Genomic DNA, 19932 nt, shown 5'->3' with positions numbered 1-19932 from the left:
ATGGCACCAGCCTCCAAAGCAAACTACAAGTCCTACGAGGCCCAGGCCCGTCTGGTTCGCGCCATCGTCGCGGCTCATCCGACAACCAAATGGAACTACAAAGGTAATACATCCTTTTCTTTTCTTATCCTTGCGCTCCATTTACCCTCATCGCACTGTTGCATAATCCTAGCACTCTGTGTCTGCGCGACGAGCATCGGGGTCCGAAACGAGATGTCTAAGTGATTGACTGTTGCTCGGCAGAAATTGCTGCCTGCTACGGCTCAGACATGACAGAGCATGCCCTCAACCACCGCTTCCGGCACATTCGGGCACAGAGCGAGATCATCATGGAAGGGCGCAAGGCCAACCTTGACGTGAAGGATCTCACTACGGATGAATCCTCTCTGCCCAAGACTGTTGGTGCCGTAGATAAGCAAAGTACGCCCGCCAATGAATGCTTTCTTAACCTGGACTGCGACTGAGCTGGCCCATCAGCCGACGTTACGCAAAACACCGCTTTGAGAGTTACCAAGAGGCTAACCAAAAAATTTCACTCACAGACATTGCAAAGTATTTTGGCCAGTCCACCGCGGACGGCATCCAATTCCAGTTTCGTAGCATCAAGAAGGACGCGGATAAGATGCGCGCCGTTGCTGACAGCGGTGGCGACCCTTCGGCCTGCCTTGATCTGGGCTCCGCCAGCGCCGCCGGCACCGCCTCTACCGTTACGCCCAGCTCGACGCCCAAGACGCCTCGCTCGCGCGGCGTCGCCAGCATGCCCGCCTCGGGCGCCAGCACCGGCGGCAGCCGCACCGTCAAGCGCAGCCGCTCCACCGCCGCCGTTAAGGTAGAGTCCGACGACGACGGGGACTCCGAGTCCACGCAGAATTGGAGCGAGCTGGAGCGCGTGCGCGCCCGGGCTCGCTGCCCATGCACGTCCGCAACGACGCCGGCGCCCGGCCCTCGGCTGCGTTCGCCACCGCCGCGTCCGCTGCGCCGCGTGCTCGCGCGTCGCTGTTCGGTGACGTTCCTGCCTTTCGGCCGCAGCCACCGTCGACTGCTGGGAAGACGGCCGGTAGCGAGTTCCTCACCGGCGGCTCTGGAGGCCTGTCGGCGGAGAATTCGTACTTTGATGACTATGACCCTTATGAGGGTGAGATCTAGCCCTCTCCAAAGACCAAGGAGACCACAGGGTCGTTTTTCCTTCGCAGGCCATCCATCTTGCATTTTTCTACTACTATACCCTTGCCATTTGCTTTGCTAGGAACCGGTTCATTTTTTCTACCTCATGAGTTCTATTCTCAACATCTTCTTTGTGTATGTTGGTTCTCTCTTTATTTGCTACAGATCAGTTCATCTTTTCATCCTAGCTCTCTTCTCTTAGTATCAATGGATATCTTCCCTTTTTCTTTTGCGACAGGTTGTCAAAATTGGTCATTTCTCGGAAACGGAGGTGAAGAAAGGTCAGATTTAGAAATTTCATCACGGAACGTACCGGAACAGTACGGACAGCGCGAACAGTACGGACAGCACGGATAAGACAGACAGTGCGGATAGTACGGACAGTACAGACAGTACAGACAGGACAGACAGTACAGACAAGACAGGCAGTACCGATAGTACCGATAGTACGAACAGTATAGATAGTACTAATACTCGGACAGCACGGATAGTACGAACAGTACGGACGGTATGGAAATCGTGGTACGGTTCAGAAAACGGAAATTTCGGATAGTTGCTTGGAGAGCCACACTCTGCCTAAAACAGAGGGGACATCATACTCAGACAGGTAACGGCATAGGAACAAGGGAGCAGATTTCAAGCACGTTTCATTCATAAGACATGCTTTCATACTAACCACATGGGACAGCTACGTGAAATGTTGTATTTGCATCTCGGAACAGGAAAATTCCCAACAAATATGCCCTCCTCCCCGACCTTTGTACATGCTCCATTGGTATCTCATCAGTCAAAAAATATGCATACTCCCCTGTTGAACAGCCCCAACACCGCCCTCCCCCTAACTAAACTCCAATCCTTGGAAAGGCCCGGCAAGAGTCTACGCGAGCAGCAGGTCCCAGAGCGCCTGCTGGTCCACAAAGTCGTGGTGGATGACGTTGACCAGCCAGTAGTCGTCGCGCACGCCGCCGAGCAGCGCCGCGCTCGGCGACCCCCGCGGGTACACGCGCGACCACTCGTCCCAGATGCTAAACGCCTCCTCGCACCACGCGCGAAACGACACCTCCTCGATGATCGTCGGCGTGACAATCTCCTTGCCCGGGAACACGCCCCACGTCACCGCGTTCGTACTGCTGCTCCCGCCGGTCGCGCCGTCGGAGCAGACAAAGTCGCCCTTGGCGTTGCTCGCGTAGAAGCAGACGACCTCGTGGGTGCCATCGCGGCGCAGGCGGTCGCGCAGCGCCGCCCAGTCGGCGGCGGGCAGGAAGAACTCCACAAAGGCTTTCTGGAAGACGAAGCCGTCGGCGGGGCCCCAGCCGAAGGTCTCGTCGGCGGAGCGCGCGCCGTCGACGGCCGGCTGCGAGGCGACCGTCCACCAGCCGCGTGCATTGAGCGCGGCCAGGTGCGGCGTGATGGCCGAGGACTCGGGGAGCAGCTCCTCCTCGACGCTCCAGGGCAGCGCCGCCAGCTGCCCTCGCACGTGCCGCACGAACATGTCGTCGAGGTCCGCGGTGGTCGCCGGGCGGCCCCACAGCCGGACGGCCTGCGCGACCGATACGTGCAGGCTGACGCCGTAGCCGTCAATCTCGCCGTACGCGGGAGAGCGCGCGTCGCCGAAGCGTCCGTTGGGGAAGTCGTCCCAGGTGGCCTCGCGACCGAGGGCGCCCTCGCCCTCGGAGATGGCCAGCGTGTTGGCGCGCGCGTTGAGCGCCTCGGCGGGCACGGCCGCCTCGGCGCCGGTCGCCTCCCACGCGGGATTCGGTGCACGCCGTCCGCCGTTGTCGACGATGACGCGGTTGTGCGGGTCCGAGCCGACCGAGGAGTGCCGTCGCGAGGACCGCGAGTGGCTGCGCGGAGGGGGGATGGCGTGCCCGTTGACTTGGAGGGACGGCGGCGCGGCAGACGCGGGGAGCGGGCCGTCAACGACGGCTTCCTCAAGGGCCGGCGAGTCGGGGATGAGGTTGGTGCGCTCGAGGATGAAGGTAACGGCCTTTTCGAGGTTGAGGGTGTAAAAGTGGAAGCCCTTGGGGCCGGGCGTCTTGGCCTTGACGGTGCGGACCTGCTCGACGAGCTCGGCAAGGATGTCGACGCCAACGGCCTTGACGCGCTCGTCGTCTCCCTTGACAGCGTTGAGGCGGTCGAGGATGGCCGGGGGCATGGCGGCGTGGCTGAGCTTGGCCGTGCGTTTGATCATGGCGTAGCTCTGGATGGGCATCAGTCCTGGCATGATGGGGATGGTCTTGAATGCGCCGCTGGGGTGCTGGCGCAGCGTCGCCTCGAACTTTTCGTAAGCGTCAATGTCGAAGAAGAGCTGCGTCATGATGAAGTCAGCGCCCGCCTGCACCTTGTCGACCAGGTAGGGCAGGTCGTGCTCCAGAGACTGCCCGAGCGGGTGGCTCTCGTCTGCGTGGCCCTCTGGGTACGCGGCGACGCCGACGCAAAAGTAGTCGCCGTGTTTCCTGCGAATGTACTTGACCAGGTCAATGGCCCATACAAAGTCCTCGCCAGCTTCGGCGTCGGATTCGTCGTCGTCGTCGGTGCGGTACTCGTCCTTACGCGGGGGATCGCCGCGCAGGGCGAGAATGTTGCGGATGCCGAGGGCCTTGGCGTCGTCGAGAGCCTTGTCGATGAGCTTGCGGCTCATGTTGGTACAGGTCAGGTGCAGGCAGGTCGTCATGCCGAGCTCGCGCTGGCACAGCTCGGCCAGCTCGAGGGACTTGTCGGCGGTCGATCCGCCGGCGCCCCAGGTGACGTTGACAAAGAGGGGGCGTAGGCCCTGCTCCATGCGGTTCAGACGGTCGCGCAGGTTGGAGAAGCCCATGGCCGTCTTGGGCGGGAAGAACTCGAGGGAGAAGTACTCTCCGTCGGGCGGCAGCGCCGCAATCTTGTCCGTGATCTTTTCCATTTCGAATGGGTTGTGCTATGGCCGCAGGCCTGTTTGGCAGCGCTCCTGACCAACTGCTGCGGTAGCAGAAGAACTTTCAGGTTCGTGGCAAATATACAGGTCGTCGACGAGTCGTGTCGTCGTTGGGGCGTTTGTCGCCGCCGATGGTGGGGTTGACTTGCAGCTGCCGGAAGCGGATGGCGACAGCGGTGCTGGAGACTTCGGGTCGTCGGCCTCACACGAGGATGTGTTTCGAGAAATGCGCTGTAGATGCGAGAGAAGGAATAAACGACCGAGGGGTTTAATTTGATCGAATTGAATGCGGAGCCCCTCAATCGGCAAGGTAGATGGAAAGCCGAAGGTAAGCTCAAGAGGGCCGTCCTCGGTGGTCGTGGACTTTTTTGTGAGCCCCACGCACGCGGGGCTGGACGACTTGTTTGGCGGGGTTAGAAGAAACTGTTGATAATAATCTGCAACATCGTTGGTCGGATCGTGGGAGCAGTTGGGTTGGCAGATTACAAGTTAGCACGCAATTCCAGCGCCAATTACCTGCCTGCGTTCCAGGGGTTGGAGGTAGCAGCTTGTGTGTGTACAGCGGCAACTTCGCAGCGACCAGAGGGGCTCCTGCTCATCAGAGTCACCTGAGCGGCACCGGAGCGCGGCACAGGCGGCGCTCTTTAGCGGTCACGCGTTTCGGGCAGCATTTAGCAACAGGTATAGGAAGTTGCTATGATGGCTGTTTCGCGTATCCAGAATCTACTCTACAAACTTCATTTAATTTTCATATAATTTGCTACTCGATAGATCGTTCAAAACATGTCCTCTTTGCATTCTGGGCGGTGGAGACGCGACGTGAAAGCAACAGGTGCTTTCCAACCTCACCACGAAGGCGCTCACATGGGCTTACTTTTAGGTGCGGTACCTCTTGTACATGCTGGCCATGCGGGTGATTTGGCCATTCGTGAACTGGTTGACGCAGGAGCTGAACAAGTGAGAGGTTAGCAAAAAGAAAGCAACGAGGCAGAAGAAGAAAGGACGTGCGATCGTCGAGAGGTCACGTACTTGTCATTGTAGCCCATGTAATTGTGAATAGGGTCGTTCCAGTTACCCCCGCAGCTTGCGGAGTTCTCGTCACAGCCGTAGACGGCCTGGTCCTGCGGCGGCGTGTCGTCAACGTAGTCACCGGGGGGATAGCAGCCGCCAGAAGTGAAGTTGCCCCAGGGGTGGATGAGGCCGAACCAGTGGCCGACTTCGTGGGACGTAATCTTCCCTTGGTTCCAGGGCGAGAACGTGCCGCCAGGCATGGTTTGGAAGTGGAGGCTGCAGCCGTCGTTGTAGAAAAAGGGCCAGTCGGCGATCTTGTCAGGGTAGGGGCAGAAGCCAGTCAGGCTTGTTCTGTAAGTGCTATCAGTGTAGACACTCCTGAAGTAGTAGAGGTTGAGGTCGCCGTAGTAGCCCTTGTGGAGGCTTTGCTTAAGCTGGGTTAGGTCCTGGCCGTTGTAAATGTCGGACCACTGGCTATCAACCAAGCGTGAAATGTTTTGCAGGACGAACTGGTAGCCCGAATTGGAGAAGTTATCGTTCAAGACCTGGATTTGCGCATCGACTGTTTTGTTCTAGATCATATTCGTTAGTTTTGACAGTCGGTCGAATTGGCCTTCTCTCATTCCCTTTCCAACTCGTCAGTCAAGGGCTTACATCAACGTAGCCGTCGGAGAGGGACTCGCTTGCGGCGATGATGTGGACATAGGTATTGACATAGAAGACGTCTCTCTTCACCACATCGCCAGAAGCCGCTGCGGCAGCTTCTTCAGCCGCGGCTTCCTTGTGAGCCTGAAGGAACTCCTCGGTCGGGGGTGCGGTGCCGCACAACTCAGCGCCGCCAACTGCTGCTGCACGGCATGTAGCCGCAGCCAAGAGCGAGAGGAAAAGGTGCTTGAGCTGCATGATTAGCCCAAAGTAGTCGCTTAGCCGGGCTTATAGAGGGTATTAGATTTGTATCCAAGAAGACGATTTCATTTCATAAATCGTTCACGGTATTTATAGCTATCGGATGTCTCTCGTCTAGTGTCCGTTCCCGGAACTCGACTGCCGTATCGAGTTGATGGTCTACTAATAATTACCTAACTACTCCCGGTGTCTAATTATTGTTGGTTCTAATACGACTATTGTCATTGTCTCTATTTGCTTTTAGTCTGTAATGTTATCGTGGGATCTTAGCAGGTTCCTCCCTCGAGAGAGCAGCTTCCCGATCCGGCAATCGCCAACAACCCTAGCTCCTAGGAAGCCGATGTCGAACGGCTGGTAGTTGGAGGTGGCTTGCGCGTTATCGACTGTTGAGAAGCCACTGTATACAATCGCTCCTGCCGAAAACGATTGCTGAACGAGATTTGCGAAAACTACCCGGCCTCGCCCCTGGTGATGGAGGCACGGGCTCACGCCAAGGCAGTTCCTGGCCGACATATCAAGTGATGTGGCAAACCAGGAGTTACGTGAAAAAAACTGGCGGTGACAAGGCTACAAATCTGATTCGACGTTTGATCATCGCAGAGCGGGTTTGTGAACCGACTTGCAGCTGGAATAGGGCCGCTCCTAGTCCACAACGACAGCAACCTGGCATCACTGCGACGGATGAGATACTAAGTAGCGATACGAGGGAGTAACTTGACGTTGCAATGCTTTTTATAGAAGATTTTACTAATGTTTGCTATATTGTTAAAACATGCTAATAAGCCCTGTCGTATACTTACGGGCTGAGTGCGTTTATATCGAGTCCGTCTATTTGAATATAGACAAGAATCTCGTAAATCACTGACGCAGGTGACCCCCCCAACCAAGAAGAGAGCCTCATTGTCGATTTGGAGTTAAGAGACACCCAAGGCTGCCGCCGATACCCAATCTAGGGACCTGCCTACCTAGGCAGGTGATGCCCCATATGGTAGCGCTGAGCTAAGAGACTACGTGTAAGTGGCTTCTCTCACACTCTACTGCTGCTCCGGCGGCGGAGGCGTGAGCTTCTGCGGGTCATCGGCACGGGGTTGTTATGCCACGAACTAGAGGCAAACAAACGTATTTTCTTCGATCCATCCAGCTTTCGTGCTGGGGCCAGTGGGATACATGCTGAGCCAGGGGGGAGGGGAAGAAGGGGGAGCACGAATTTCACAAATCGTAAGAATGGCGTATTTTGGGATTTCCATTGCACATCTATAATAACTGCCGGAAGGGGCAAGTTGACCTGGGCGCAGGGCCAAAGCTCCATCAGCAAGCCAGGAAGTGTAGACCTCGGGAGGCCAACGCGAGGCAAGCCATTGCAAAATCATGCTGGTTGGCTCAGCTTTGTTTGCTACCAATTTCGAAACAATGTGATTCAGCATGGTGAGTATACCCAGCGTCAGCCAAATCTGAGATTGTATGGAAATCCATGGAGAAGGCTCTCACTTGCGATGGCGCAAGAAGTTGCCGGTCTGCACCAAAGGCGAAGAAAGACGCATCGACAAAATCCATCTTCCTTTGATCAAAATCAGGTATTGAAAGCGAAGGAGGCTTACAACCAAACGATTGGAGCGCCATGTTGCAAGACTAAAAAAAAGCCTTGGCAATCTGATAATCGACGATCAAGTGCTTTCCTTGGACAGTACTGCGTGCAGATTACTGGAATTTAATAAGCCGCCGAAACGTAAGTTTTTACTTATACTTTTTTACAGTATTGAATAAAAAAATCATATTAAACTTTCAGCCAAGACAAGTGAAAAACGTACTCTCTTCGTGGTTGACAGCCACCCCACTAAGCCCTTTTCAGAAGCTTCACCATTTTTCATTTCAGGTACCAATTACTGGCCAAGCTTCCCTTCGCCACAACCCTCTATCAGCATCGCATCTTGCCGAGTCGCCAACTTTGCCCCCGACCTAGGACCCCTTCCCGGGTTGCTCCACCGCATCTATCATGATATCAACGTAATGCGGGCTCTCCAAACAAGGCAGCTCCCTGCGCGGGCAGCTGTGCTGCTACGCTCCCGCTTTGCCTGCGCTGTCGCCGCTCACCAGTCAAAACAGCTCAACCAATCGACCAGCGCCAGGATCCTCGAAAAAAGCGCACTCCCACATCTGCGCCGATGGTACAGCCTCAATCTCAAGTCAATCGATTCGAAATGGCGCAAGAATTGGCAGGAGATCGCCGCCAACGAGCCGACCCAAAAAGAGCGTGTACAGAGCTCGACAAACACCAAATATGTCCTTCCCATGTTTCCCTATCCTTCGGGGACTCTGCATCTCGGCCACTTGCGCGTATACGCAATTGCAGATGTCATTACAAGATATAATGAGCTAAAGGGCCACGATGTGCTACTCCCTATGGGCTGGGACGCTTTTGGACTCCCAGCCGAAAACGCTGCTCTGGAGCGCGGCGTCCCTCCAGCTGGCTGGACACAAAGCAACATTGCCAAAATGAAGGAACAGCTCGGGCTTATGAATGGAAGCTGGGACTGGAGCAACGTATGTAGCCACTCCGTCGCCGTCAACACCCTTCTAACACCTCGCAGGAGCTTGCGTCATGCGATCCCGACTTTTACAAGCATACCCAGAAGCTCTTCCTTATGCTCTACGAAAAGGGCCTCGCCTACCAAGCTGAAGCCGAGGTTAACTACGATCCCGTCGATAAGACAGTCTTGGCCAATGAGCAGGTTGATTCCAACGGCTGCTCCTGGCGCTCAGGCGCCAAGGTGGAAAAGAAGCTTCTCAAGCAGTGGTTTCTTCGCATCTCAGACTATCGCGAGGATCTGCTGCGCGAACTTGATACGCTTTCCAAAGACAATGCATGGCCAGAACATGTCCTCACCCAGCAGCGGAACTGGCTTGGCAAGTCTACTGGAGCTCTCATCAAGTTCCCAATAATGGCTCTGGGTCAAGATCTCGGCGCCGCTATCGAGGTCTTCACCACACGCCCTGATACCCTATTTGGTGTACAATACATTGCGCTTGCGGCGTCTCATCCGGTAGTCAAGCAACTTTCCGAGGCAGACCCCGAACTCTGCGCATTCCTAGATACCCTTCCCGCCCTACCGCCCGACTCCAAAGTAGGCTACGTCCTTCCCCAGCTTCGAGCGATCAACCCTCTTGCATACAACGACGATACCCCGGATGCCACTAAGGCGTCTCTGCCTGTTTTTGTCGCACCATATGTGCTAGGCGATTACGGCGAAGGCGCAGTCATGGGTGTTCCCGGCCACGATGTCCGAGATCACGCCTTCTGGAAGACGCACAACAGCGAGCAGCCTGTCCGATACGTCATCGCGGAGTCGCCCGATGAGTCCACTGCCGTCATCTCGACCGAGCCGTTTGTGGAGCACGGCTTCATGACAGAGCATAGTGGACCTTTCAAGGGCAAGTCCTCCAAAGACGCTGTTGAGATCTTGGTCAACATGCTTAAAGCGGCCGACCTGGCCACCCCCGTGGAGAAATGGCGCCTTCGCGACTGGCTCATCAGTCGTCAGCGGTATTGGGGAGCGCCTATTCCCATTATTCACTGCGACAGCTGTGGAAGCGTGCCTGTACCGGAGACGGACCTCCCTGTGAAGCTTCCTAATGTCGAGAAGCACTGGCAGGCTGGCAAAGCTGGCAACGCGCTGGAATCATCTCCTGAATTTTTCAACACCGAGTGCCCAAAGTGCAAGGGACCTGCACGCCGCGATACTGACACCATGGATACCTTTGTGGACTCGAGTTGGTACTTTGCTCGTTTTGCCGATCCTCACAACAGCAAAGAGTTGTTCTCCCCCGAATCAGCCAAGACCTTGCCTGTCGATATTTATATCGGAGGTGTTGAACACGCAATTCTGCACCTCTTGTACTCGCGCTTTATCTTCAAGTTCTTGGCGGGCACATCGTTGATGCCGGAATACACTGAGGAAACTGCCGGCAGGGCAGAACCGTTCAAGCGCCTAATTACGCAAGGCATGGTCCATGGCAAGACGTTTATTGACCCAACCAACGGAAGATTTCTCAAGCCAAACGAGATTGATCTAAGTGATGTGACCCAGCCCAAAGTGGTAGCCACTGGCAGCCCCGCAGAGGTGCGCTACGAGAAGATGTCCAAATCCAAGCACAACGGCGTCGACCCAACCGAGTTCATAGCCAAGTACGGCGCCGACGCCACGCGTGCGCACATGCTGTTCCAGGCCCCCGTCGCCGATGAGCTGAAGTGGGATGAGTCTAAAATTTCGGGCGTCACGCGCTGGCTGCAGCGTCTGCATGACACTGCTGTCAAGGTTGGATCTGCTTCTGCTACGCCGACCGAGGCTGCCCTGGATTATCTGCAATCTAAGCAGGGCAGCACGAGCAAGCTGAGTAAAGGAGAGACTAAACAGCTGAACGCGGACATTCTACTCTGGCGTGAGACGCAGCGCATCATCGGTAACATTACGCGCGCATACGAGCAGGTGTATGCGCTGAATATCATCGTTTCTGACCTGATGACGCTTACAAACGCCCTCGCGGGAGCCAAGAATGCCAGCGCCATCATCCAGTGGCATGTAGCCGATACCATAACAAGGCTTATGGCACCCGTCGTTCCGGCTGTCGCGGAAGAATGCTGGAGCGTTCTTCGCCCGTTCGCGGGGTCACTGTTCAAGTCGGCGAGCTTTCCCGAGGCAGACGGGTCACTGGAGGTTCTGAAGCCACAGTCGCAGACGAGCGTGATTCAGATCAACGGCAAGGTGCGCGGCAACTTGGAGCTGCCAGCGCCTGAAGGCGCTCTTGCTGGCGATGCGCTCAAGGACTGGATGGTGGAGCAGATCTTGGCTACGGAAGAAGGAAGGGCGAAGTTTGGCCAGGGTCAATACGATATTAGACGGGCAAAGCGAGCGATTGCTGTGTCAAATGGAGGGCTGATCAACTTTGTCATGTAACAATAATGTACCAGTAGTATGTTTTATTAGAGCAAGGTTGTAAAGCGCATGTACGAATTAAGCATGATGGATATAGAGCATCTGGAGGCACCAGAAGGGCTCGCCAGGTTTATTTCACTCACAAAATATTTGCATCAACATCATTCTATTAATTGATTGGTCGTCGTGGAACGAGCCATTCTCATGCATATATACAATTTCTACCAGCGTCGGATTTCATGTACCATTTCCAACGCCTCTCTCAATCCAATCGTCTCTCCTGCCCCGGCGGCAGCAGCCGCTCCGTCTCGTCCCCGCCGCCACCGACGCGCCCGTCAACGCTCTTCTTGCGATAGAGGACGTAGTGCTGGAGCATGAACAGCAGGTCGAAGAAGATGCTGATCTGGCCGAGCCCGAACTTGGCCGGGTTGCTCGTGATGCCGCTCCAGTCGCGCTGCAGGTAGCTGTCAATCCCCAGCTGCGCAATACTCAGCACGCCGCCCACCAGGTCCAGCAGGATCTGCCAGATGCTCCAGCCCTCGGTGCTGCGGTTGCGCGCGTTGGCCAGCAGCTGCGGCGCGTACTTGCTGAGCGTCACCGCGAGCTTGACGTACCCGAGGGCGTAGACGACGTCGATGTCGCACCAGTCGGTCGCCGGGTCGATCGGCGGCCGGCCGGCGGCAGAGCGGAGGACGATGAGGTAGACGCCGAGGACGCCGAGGAGGGCGCCGACGGTCAGGCCGGTGGCGAAGCGGCTCGGGCGCGTGCCCGGTTGATGGCGTGGGGGGAAGCGCCAGAGGGAGGTGCCGAGGAGGTACTGCGAGGCGGTGATGACGGAGAGGAGGAGGCCGTGGAAGGCGAAGACGACGTCGTTGAGCTGCACGGTCGGGGTGAGGCCGTCGTTGCGCGCGGCGTACTGCCGGCGCACGGCGCGGGAGTAGTACAGCGCGAGGTTGGAGGCAAAGTACGAGGAGAAGCCTGAGTTCGGGACGGATTAGCAAGGGGGGGTTCGAGAGTGAGATATGGAGGGAGGGCGCACCCAGGACGTTGAGAAAGGGAAAGTCGACGGTGGTGCCGGTCGTGGAGCGCCGGCGAAAGTTGAGCAGCGCCTGGGGGTAAAAGGACAGGCTCCAGAGGGTGAAGTAGATCCAGCCAAAGACGGCCGAGACGAGCGGTAGGAAGCCATGGACAGCCATGGTTGCGTTAACGAGGTCTGCCTGGGGCCCTTTTGTTTTTCTTTTTTTTTCTCAACCTTGGTGCAGCAGGATGTTGGCTCGTTAGCCCTTTTGGCCGACGCCGTGTAGTAGAATCAGCAAATCCGGGGGGAAGGACCGTAAATGCGACAGGGACTCATTTGTCGCGGAATTTTTCGAAGAAATAAGAAAAAAAAGGAAAGAGGGAGGAGAGAGCGGAGGCTTCGGGACTGGCCGTGTTTGAAGGGGAAGTTTTTGAGGGGGGGGGTTCAGGTGTCGCGATCTGGTGACGAAATGGCGGCAGACCGGCTTTCGTTGGCTCGTGTACTAGTAGCGTACCCCGAGAGGCGTCAGCTTTAGCCTCGTCCGGTAATACCGAACGCCGGGTCGTCTATCCAAGCAGCTAGAGGCGAACGAAGCTCTGGATGGATTCTGAGATGGTGTTGGGCTGAATCTTGGGTGGATAGCACACTCTCCTAGACATGCAGCGAATGTTCAGCCATGAGGAATTCTGTGGTAACAGCCATCACGCTGGCCATGATGGTGTGTGCCTGCTCCCAACTTGGGCTGAGGTGCACATTGCATGTCAAACGTCAAACTTGAAAAAAAAATCAGGACTTGCTGATTTTGACATTGAATCCCACGGTTCTTCGAGTGCAACCCCTTGGGCCACTCGGGCACTCTGCCTTAGTAATGAGGGAGTGGCTTATTTGAGAAAATACTTCGGGCGACTCTCCAATGTTCCGTGTCATGGTGATAAAGCGTCAAGTCAAGGCATTTGTTGATCTATGGTGTGTAGTCATAGCAGATCAATGTACAGCATTGTAATCAGATACGACGGAGCTTGTCCTCCTTCTCGACGGAGCAACAAGTCCAACTGGTCACTTTGTGCTGGAAATACAGTGACACCCACTGTAACCTCAGTTACCTACTTAGTATGTACATAGTTGTGGCGGTCGACCCTGCTGAAAAGACAGGTAACCGGCGCGTCAAGGTCAATTTACTGCCCCCCGGCTTCGCATCTGCACCATCAACCAGCACTATTAACCAGCATGTATTGATTGGCCTTTCCAGACCACCGAGCGTCCCATTCTCATCTACACCAACTCGCTACGGAATGTCAACTTGAAAAGATCTGCCCTCGGAAGCACCCCGGCCCTGTCGACATGGCCGCCTCACCCTTCCCCAAGTCGACGCCCACCGCCGGCGGCGGCCGCATCGTCGCCGGGCCGCTCCCCTCTGGCGGCACCGGGCTCGAGGTCATGCGGTACCAGTACCCGCTGAAGCTGATCGCGCCCTCGCCCTCCAGCGACCAGCGCAGCGTCCTCGTCTTCCTGCTCTCCTACGGCGGCGGGCTCGTCGGGGGGGACTCCGTCGACCTCGCCGTGCGCGTCCGCGCCGGCGCCCGCCTCAGCCTCGTCACCCAGGGCCACACCAAGGTCTTCAAGTCGCCCTCGCCCGCCGTGCTGACCAGCCAGGCCATGCGCGTCGACCTCGACGGCGCCGGCGCCGCCCTCTGCCTCCTGCCGGACCCCGTCCAGCCCTTCGCGGACAGCGTCTACGCGCAGACGCAGGTTTTTCGGCTGCGGCCCGACTCATCGCTCTGCCTGCTCGACTGGGTCACGCGCGGGCGCACCGCGCGCGGCGAGGACTGGAGCCTCTTCCAGTGGACGGGCCGCAACGAGGTCTGGCTTCAGGGGGGGGGTGACGGCGGTGGCGAGGGGGACAGGCTGCTGGTGCGGGACAAGGTCATCCTGGCCGGCGACGGCGGCGCGTCGGGCGACGGGCCTCTGCGCGGGGTGATGCGCGGCATGGGCGTCTTCGGCACGCTTGTCCTGCGCGGCGAGCTGATGCGGCCGCTGGGCGAGTTCTTCCTCGCCGAGTTCGCGGCGCTCCCACGGCTGGGATCGAGGGACTTTCGCACGGCAGAGGCCCGCAGGGAGGAGGACGACAAGATGACGGAGCTGGAGCGGTGGCGTGCCGACCGGATCGACATGGAGACGGAGGAGGGGGTGTTGTGGTCGGCGGCGAGCGTGCGCGGGTGCGTCGTGGTTAAGTTTGCGGCTCCGGAGGTGGAGGCGGGCCGAGAATGGATAGGGTCGATGCTCTTGAGAGAGGGCAGCATCGAGGCCAATTTCGGAGCGGATGCCTTGATGTGTGTTCGATAGTTTCTGGGCATGTGCGCATCCCTCTCCCATTGATACCCGGCATGGAGTACAGCTATATGTATGTATGTATGTAGATAGCAAGATAGCACAGTTTGATTTACCTTTTTACATTTCTAGACTTTTTTGTTTATTCTACTCGAATATAGAAACTTTCGCCGCCTTCCATGGATTTTCTTTTTCAATTCTTTTTTACCTCAATGACACCGGCGTTAAGCATTATTAGCAATCTCCAACGCCTTGATGATGCTGCCAGATCCAGCTCACCCACCAGCGGCAGAATTCGTGCCCCACCAACTTCTTCACTCCACCGCCCAAATTTTTAAAGCTTCACAAAGCTTCAATTGCTCTCTTCCACAGCTGCCTGCCTATTTGCGCAATAGGTTTTATTTTTACACATCCTCTCCTCAACATGGTTCGTGGAAGAGCAACAGCGCGCGGCACCCGCAGAGGGGCGGCCAGCGCCGGCACCGAACGAGCAGCAACCGATGCGGCTGCCTCAGCGCCAACCCCGACGGACGCACCAGCCGCGACCTCGAGCGAAACGACGCCCGCGCGGCGAGGTGGTACGACGACGACACGAGCGACACGGGCCCCGGCCGTGGCGCGATTCCTACCCAAGAATGTCCGTCGAAACGAGGCCGAGCGAGATAGCCTGGCGCGTCAGGAAGAGAAGAAGGCGAGCGAGCGCGCCGCCGAGGAGCGCAAAGCTCGCGGGCGCTCACGATTCCGCAGCAAACGAAGTCGCGGCGACACGATGGGGAGAGGTGGCTTCGGGCGCATAATTTCCGGCGCCAGCGGCCCATTCTCCTCCGGCATTGGAGGTTAGTCTGCTTACCCAGTTGCAAAAGGACAGCACAGCTACGTGAACAAGATGGGACTCTAACGCAGGAAGGAACAGGTCCAAGCAGGGGCGGCGGCGGCTGGTTTGGTGGGAGTTCCGGCGGCGTTGGTGGTGGTGGCGGCGGCTTCGGCGGCCGCGGGATCAAGTCGGATTCCAAGGGCCACAGCTTTGCTCATGGGCGGGACATCTACCGAGAGGCGCGCATCAACGCCGACAAGCTACACATCATGTCGCCGGAGGAGGAGCTAGACAGCGAGGACGAGGCCATGATCGCCGCACTCAGCGCAAAGGACGCAAGCAAGATGCCCATGGGCATCTACCGCAAGGAGCACAAGGAGGCGGGCATCGTCGTGGCCACAACGGCCGAGCTGGAGGCCAAGGAGAACGCCACCGGCGCGGCGGAGGAGGAGGAGGCGGAGGGGAGCCTCTGGGTGGACGGCGACCCGGGGACGCTGCCGCTCGAGGAGCAGCCTGCAGAGGAGGGTGTCTGGGGCCCCAAGGGCCGGCAGCCGGTGATCAAGGCGGAGCCCGGGACGGACGATGACGCCATGGACGTCGACCTGGAGGCGGTGCCCAAGATGGAGGACCAGCACCGGGCGGCCGCGGCGCCGGCGCCAACCAAGGTCAAGAAGGCCCTGCCGCAGGACCCGGAGAGCAAGATGATCCAGTCCGACCTGGACCTCCTCGCGCGGGAACTCGGCGCCGTCGCCGTGGACACCGAGTCCGCGCCCGTGCTCGCCAACAAGGACGGCCGGCTGTACCTGTTCCAGTTCCCGCCGCTGATGCCTCCTCTGAAGGAGTCGAGCAGCGCGCCTCCCGCAGCGGTCAAGGCGGAGACGTCGGCGGCGGCGGGGCTGAGCGTCAACGACATCCCCGCAGCAGCCGTGGATCTCACCAACGAAAACGAGGACGACGAGGACGACGAGGACGAGGAGACGGAGGAGGAGCGCGCGCAGGCGGAGCTCAAGCACGGCTTCAAGTCGCAGTTCCTCTCGCAGGGCGGCATGATCGGCCGGCTGCACGTGCGGCGCTCCGGCCGGGTCGAGCTCGACTGGGGCGGGCACGTGCTGGAGATGAGCCCGGCGGCGGGGATGAACTTCCTGACGACGGCGGTCATCGTGGAGGAGAGTGACGAGAAGGCGGCGGCGGTCGGCGGTGGTGCGGCGCGCGCGACGGGGGGCGACTGCGTGGGCATGGGCAAGATCATGGGCCGCTTCACGGTGGCGCCGGTCTGGAGCGAGGAGGAGGACTGGACGGTCCCGCCGGAGGAGCTGGCGGTCCCGCCGGAGGAGCTGGAGGTCCCGCCGGAGGAGCTGGAGGTCCCGCCGGAGGAGCTGGAGGCGGCGTAGGAAAGGCTGTGAAGGACTTTACGAAGAAAAGAAGATTCACGACTACGAAGACAGATTTTGGCATCATCATGAACGAGACGCGTTCTCTCGGTTTGCTCTTGGCGATCTTGTTGGTCGCACATGCAGCAGCCCTGGCGGCGAAGTCTCGATACGACGGGAATCAGAACCGTTTCCCTCGCCATCTCCAGGGCACGCTGCCGTCGCAAGCTCTCGCTTGCGCCAGACAACTCCCGTCTTTCCACTTTCGTCTCCGTGCCGGCCTTCCTCTTCCTCTCTTCCTGCTTCTGGTTCCTGTTCCTCCTCCTCCTCCTCCTCCTCCCCCCCTGCCTCCTGATGGCCAGGCTTCAGCTGCGGGGAACACACATGCTCAGGGGATTCGGAAGCTGAGCATAAAGGATGGCTTGTGGGGGAGGGAGATGGGCAGGGGGCCTCCCCCCTGGCCTAGGATCTCTCTCGTTTTCCGAGTTCTAGCCCCAACCCTTCCTTGAAAAAGGCAGAACAAGGGTTCTAGCGAAGGGAAAAGAAGGAACAGAAGAAGCGGAGCAGGCTATTGTCTTGATGTCTGGAGCCCGTTTCACGCGTGGAGACCCTTGCTCTCTCGCTCTCTCCCAGCTTCTCTTTTTTTTTTTTTTTCAGCCCAAGTCCAGTTGAGGCGCACAGGCAAGGGGGGCCGCGGGACCCAGCGCGATATTGCGCTGTCCGAGTAGTCGGGAGGACTCGAAAGGGGACAATTCTCCGCGCGCAGTTGTTGTTCTTTTCTATGCCTCTTTTTTTTCTTTCCAGGTTGGTGTGGAATCTTTTTTGTATTTAATCGGGTCTTGCATGAGGCGGCGGGCGCCGCCCGATTCTTTCTCACAGCGCGCGGGCGTTCTTCTTTTCCTCTTTCATTTTTATGCCATGACAACACTGCCCACGGCAAAAACGTCCTGCCAAAAAAAAAAAAAAAAAAAGAATCACTATTATATGTTCCCAGAAAGGGAAGCTGTCAGAAAAGCGTTCCCACTAATAGCCACACCGTGTGGGGATGTGCTTCAATGCAAGGGCTTTTTCTCGCCCATTCCATTTCTACAAGCAATACCCAAGTCGACGACCATGTCGCCGTTCCTATCCCGCAGCAGGGGCCGACTCGCTTATTGACTAACTAGTTAATAACATGTTTTGCTTTATCAAGCTACGCAATTATGCCAAGAGATGCGCCCAGAGGGAGAATCTTCGCCCCATAGTCTGGTTTCCCATAGATGAATCGCACCACCCCCCTCTCTCGCCCACCCATCTCACGATTCAAACCGAGTTGCTTCTATATGGGTATATTGCGATTGGGTCGCACATCCATGTTCTGTAACCACTCTCTAGTTTGAGAAATGTTGGGTTTTGTTTCGCAAGGGGGTTGTCAGCAAGGTAAACCCTTTCACGAAGAGTTGTGCCTCTATTGCGCATTGGCCGTGATACACATGTGTAGGCCGGAGATCAAAAGCCGGCATCGCTCAAATAACAACTTGTCAGCAAACTTGTGCAATCGTGAACAAGAATAACGCAGATTCCCGTCATTCCGTGCAACGCCAAATCATGCCATGCGTTGAAAATCAGGTAATATTGACATCAAGTGCCGTGTCCATCCCTAGTAGCCAATACGCTGCAAAATAAAACCAAAGTTCTAGCCATAGCCATCGTTATAGTACAATGTACAAAATTCCTGTATCCGCAATAATATGCAAAGATCATTTTCAGGGCAAATCATAACCCGTCTTAGCAACAACCGCTGTATCCCATTTCCATCCCAATGGGGGAAAAATCAGGTACTCCGTGCCGTGTATCTGGTAGAAAAGAATTTCGAAAAAAATCGATTTGCGCAATGGTGAATCAATTCGTCGTTGCCTCATTCATCGTCGGCGACCATTGCCATTTGATGTGCTGTGACCAAGATCTTGGCTTTGCTCTTCCAGGGCGCTGATATCCTCCAGCGACCTGTCCGACGACGGGTATTCGCGCGGGCTCCATGTAGGAGACACCATCTTTCCCTCAATAATATACACCTCACTCTTCGAGTCCCCGCGTACTCGCGTGTTATGCGGGTTGCTGCTACTCTCACCAGCAGAGATGCTGACCTTGTTTCCCAGCATTGGGTCCTGGTTGTACGATAGCGGTGGCGGATGCGACGATAGCCCGGCGGCGTGGCGATGGTACTCGTCGTATGCCAGCGCCTCACTGCGGCTCTCCGAATCGACAACGGTGACACGATGCAGCGATACGTCGTTAGGTCCGTATCCTGGCAGGGAATTCCCTTGCTTCTTAGCCGACAGCCCCGTGGATCGGGTGCGATGCGTCGATTCAAAGCCGCGGATCTTGAGAACGCGCAGCAGCGGTCGAATAGTGGCGAGACTCGAGGCGATGATGGCCACACCAGGCTCCACCATACTCCAAAGCAGGGCATCAGTGGCAGAGACTACAGTCATGTTAGCATCAAGATTAGTGGGTGGCGGCATGGCGTCACCTACAGAGGAGATCGTCTGTCTCCGTCAGACCAGCCAAGAATTTAACACGAATTAGTGTAGCAATACTGGCGCTGTGAGGCTGTCAGTAAGGGGTCGTTTCTGTGACAGCTCTTGTACTCACAAGATACCAAGACCCAGGATGAGTACAACGGTGACCTTGGCCTGCTTGGTCATCTTGACGTTCCACAGCATCGGGATGGGCAGCAGAGCCTGTGCAAGTGTCAGTCGCATGGCAAACATAGGTTTCGAGAATGTCAAGGTGCATCGCGTACGTAGAACCAATCTGAAACAACAGTGAGGACGCTGATAGCGTAGGCGGCATTGATAATGTCCTGCCCACTGGCGCAATGGCCCTCCGTGATTCTGTAATCCCACTGCTTTGCGACGGGCATGCACTGGAAGACATCCCAGAAAAAGACGCCGAGGGTGTATAAGGTGACGACAACAAGGCTGATCTTGATGATGATGCTGTAAACCTTCTTGGCGGACAGTCGAAGAAGAAAGACACCGATGCTGAGTTTGACGAACATCATGGCCAGGATGTAGGCAATCGTAGCTATGGCTTGCCACTGTAGGTAAGGAGGTCGGTCATGTTAGTCACGTCTGGCTGGAATTGGAATTCGTTCGGGTCATACCATGAGGGCAGCAACTCTATCATCATCCGTCCCGATAGCTGCATTGTGTTTTCCCATACCCCGGCGCACACCTTCCAAGATGAATGCGCACATGGCTGTAAAGATGACCTGCTTCGGTGTCAGCGGCATGCCGGAAGAGAGCTTCGAAAAGGCAGGGCAACCGGACCTGAGCGACCAACATCAACCAATCGTCGGACTGGAAACTCCTCATGATAACGGCGCGGGTATATGTGCGCAGGCCGATGGTGATCCAGCTCAGGACGAGCAGAGCGATGGTGGCGCCGACCAAGCGGCCGCCATTGTATTCGGTCAAGTCGACTTTGGCCAT

At 57.0% G+C, this 19932-nt stretch overlaps 8 protein-coding genes across 8 annotated transcripts; 4 read left to right on the top strand and 4 right to left on the bottom strand.

The window, feature by feature from the left end:
* Positions 1-1146, top strand: ISF_03976 (hypothetical protein; the record flags this gene model as incomplete). The annotated part of the gene is made up of 4 exons (XM_018847582.1): positions 1-103; positions 244-420; positions 543-829; positions 877-1146. The coding sequence occupies 4 exons, from the start codon at positions 1-3 to the stop codon at positions 1144-1146; spliced, it is 837 nt and encodes a 278-aa protein (XP_018705162.1).
* An 895-nt stretch (positions 1147-2041) lies between these two features.
* On the bottom strand, positions 2042-4066 carry ISF_03975 (methylenetetrahydrofolate reductase 2; the record flags this gene model as incomplete). Its single annotated transcript, XM_018847581.1, has 1 exon — positions 2042-4066. The coding sequence occupies one exon, from the start codon at positions 4064-4066 to the stop codon at positions 2042-2044; it is 2025 nt and encodes a 674-aa protein (XP_018705161.1).
* An 888-nt stretch (positions 4067-4954) lies between these two features.
* Positions 4955-5992, bottom strand: ISF_03974 (metalloprotease 1; the record flags this gene model as incomplete). Its single annotated transcript, XM_018847580.1, has 3 exons — positions 4955-5027; positions 5108-5661; positions 5744-5992. The coding sequence occupies 3 exons, from the start codon at positions 5990-5992 to the stop codon at positions 4955-4957; spliced, it is 876 nt and encodes a 291-aa protein (XP_018705160.1).
* A 2010-nt stretch (positions 5993-8002) lies between these two features.
* Positions 8003-10947, top strand: ISF_03973 (leucyl-tRNA synthetase; the record flags this gene model as incomplete). The annotated part of the gene is made up of 2 exons (XM_018847579.1): positions 8003-8536; positions 8584-10947. 2 exons carry the CDS (start codon positions 8003-8005, stop codon positions 10945-10947), a joined length of 2898 nt encoding a protein of 965 aa, XP_018705159.1.
* A 241-nt stretch (positions 10948-11188) lies between these two features.
* ISF_03972 (cystinosin) lies at positions 11189-12122 on the bottom strand (the record flags this gene model as incomplete). Its single annotated transcript, XM_018847578.1, has 2 exons — positions 11189-11904; positions 11966-12122. 2 exons carry the CDS (start codon positions 12120-12122, stop codon positions 11189-11191), a joined length of 873 nt encoding a protein of 290 aa, XP_018705158.1.
* Positions 12123-13285: 1163 nt separating this feature from the next.
* On the top strand, positions 13286-14287 carry ISF_03971 (urease accessory protein UreD; the record flags this gene model as incomplete). The annotated part of the gene is made up of 1 exon (XM_018847577.1): positions 13286-14287. One exon carries the CDS (start codon positions 13286-13288, stop codon positions 14285-14287), a length of 1002 nt encoding a protein of 333 aa, XP_018705157.1.
* Positions 14288-14696: 409 nt separating this feature from the next.
* ISF_03970 (RNA polymerase III Rpc4) lies at positions 14697-16477 on the top strand (the record flags this gene model as incomplete). The annotated part of the gene is made up of 2 exons (XM_018847576.1): positions 14697-15108; positions 15186-16477. The coding sequence occupies 2 exons, from the start codon at positions 14697-14699 to the stop codon at positions 16475-16477; spliced, it is 1704 nt and encodes a 567-aa protein (XP_018705156.1).
* A 1880-nt stretch (positions 16478-18357) lies between these two features.
* ISF_03969 (hypothetical protein) lies at positions 18358-19932 on the bottom strand (the record flags this gene model as incomplete). The annotated part of the gene is made up of 6 exons (XM_018847575.1): positions 18358-18920; positions 18973-19040; positions 19091-19179; positions 19242-19538; positions 19605-19712; positions 19771-19932. The coding sequence occupies 6 exons, from the start codon at positions 19930-19932 to the stop codon at positions 18358-18360; spliced, it is 1287 nt and encodes a 428-aa protein (XP_018705155.1).

This window comes from Cordyceps fumosorosea (genome assembly GCF_001636725.1).
Source record: "Cordyceps fumosorosea ARSEF 2679 chromosome Unknown scaffold_8, whole genome shotgun sequence".
Lineage (NCBI taxonomy): Eukaryota > Fungi > Ascomycota > Sordariomycetes > Hypocreales > Cordycipitaceae > Cordyceps > Cordyceps fumosorosea.
This window is presented reverse-complemented; position numbering and strand designations above follow the sequence as displayed.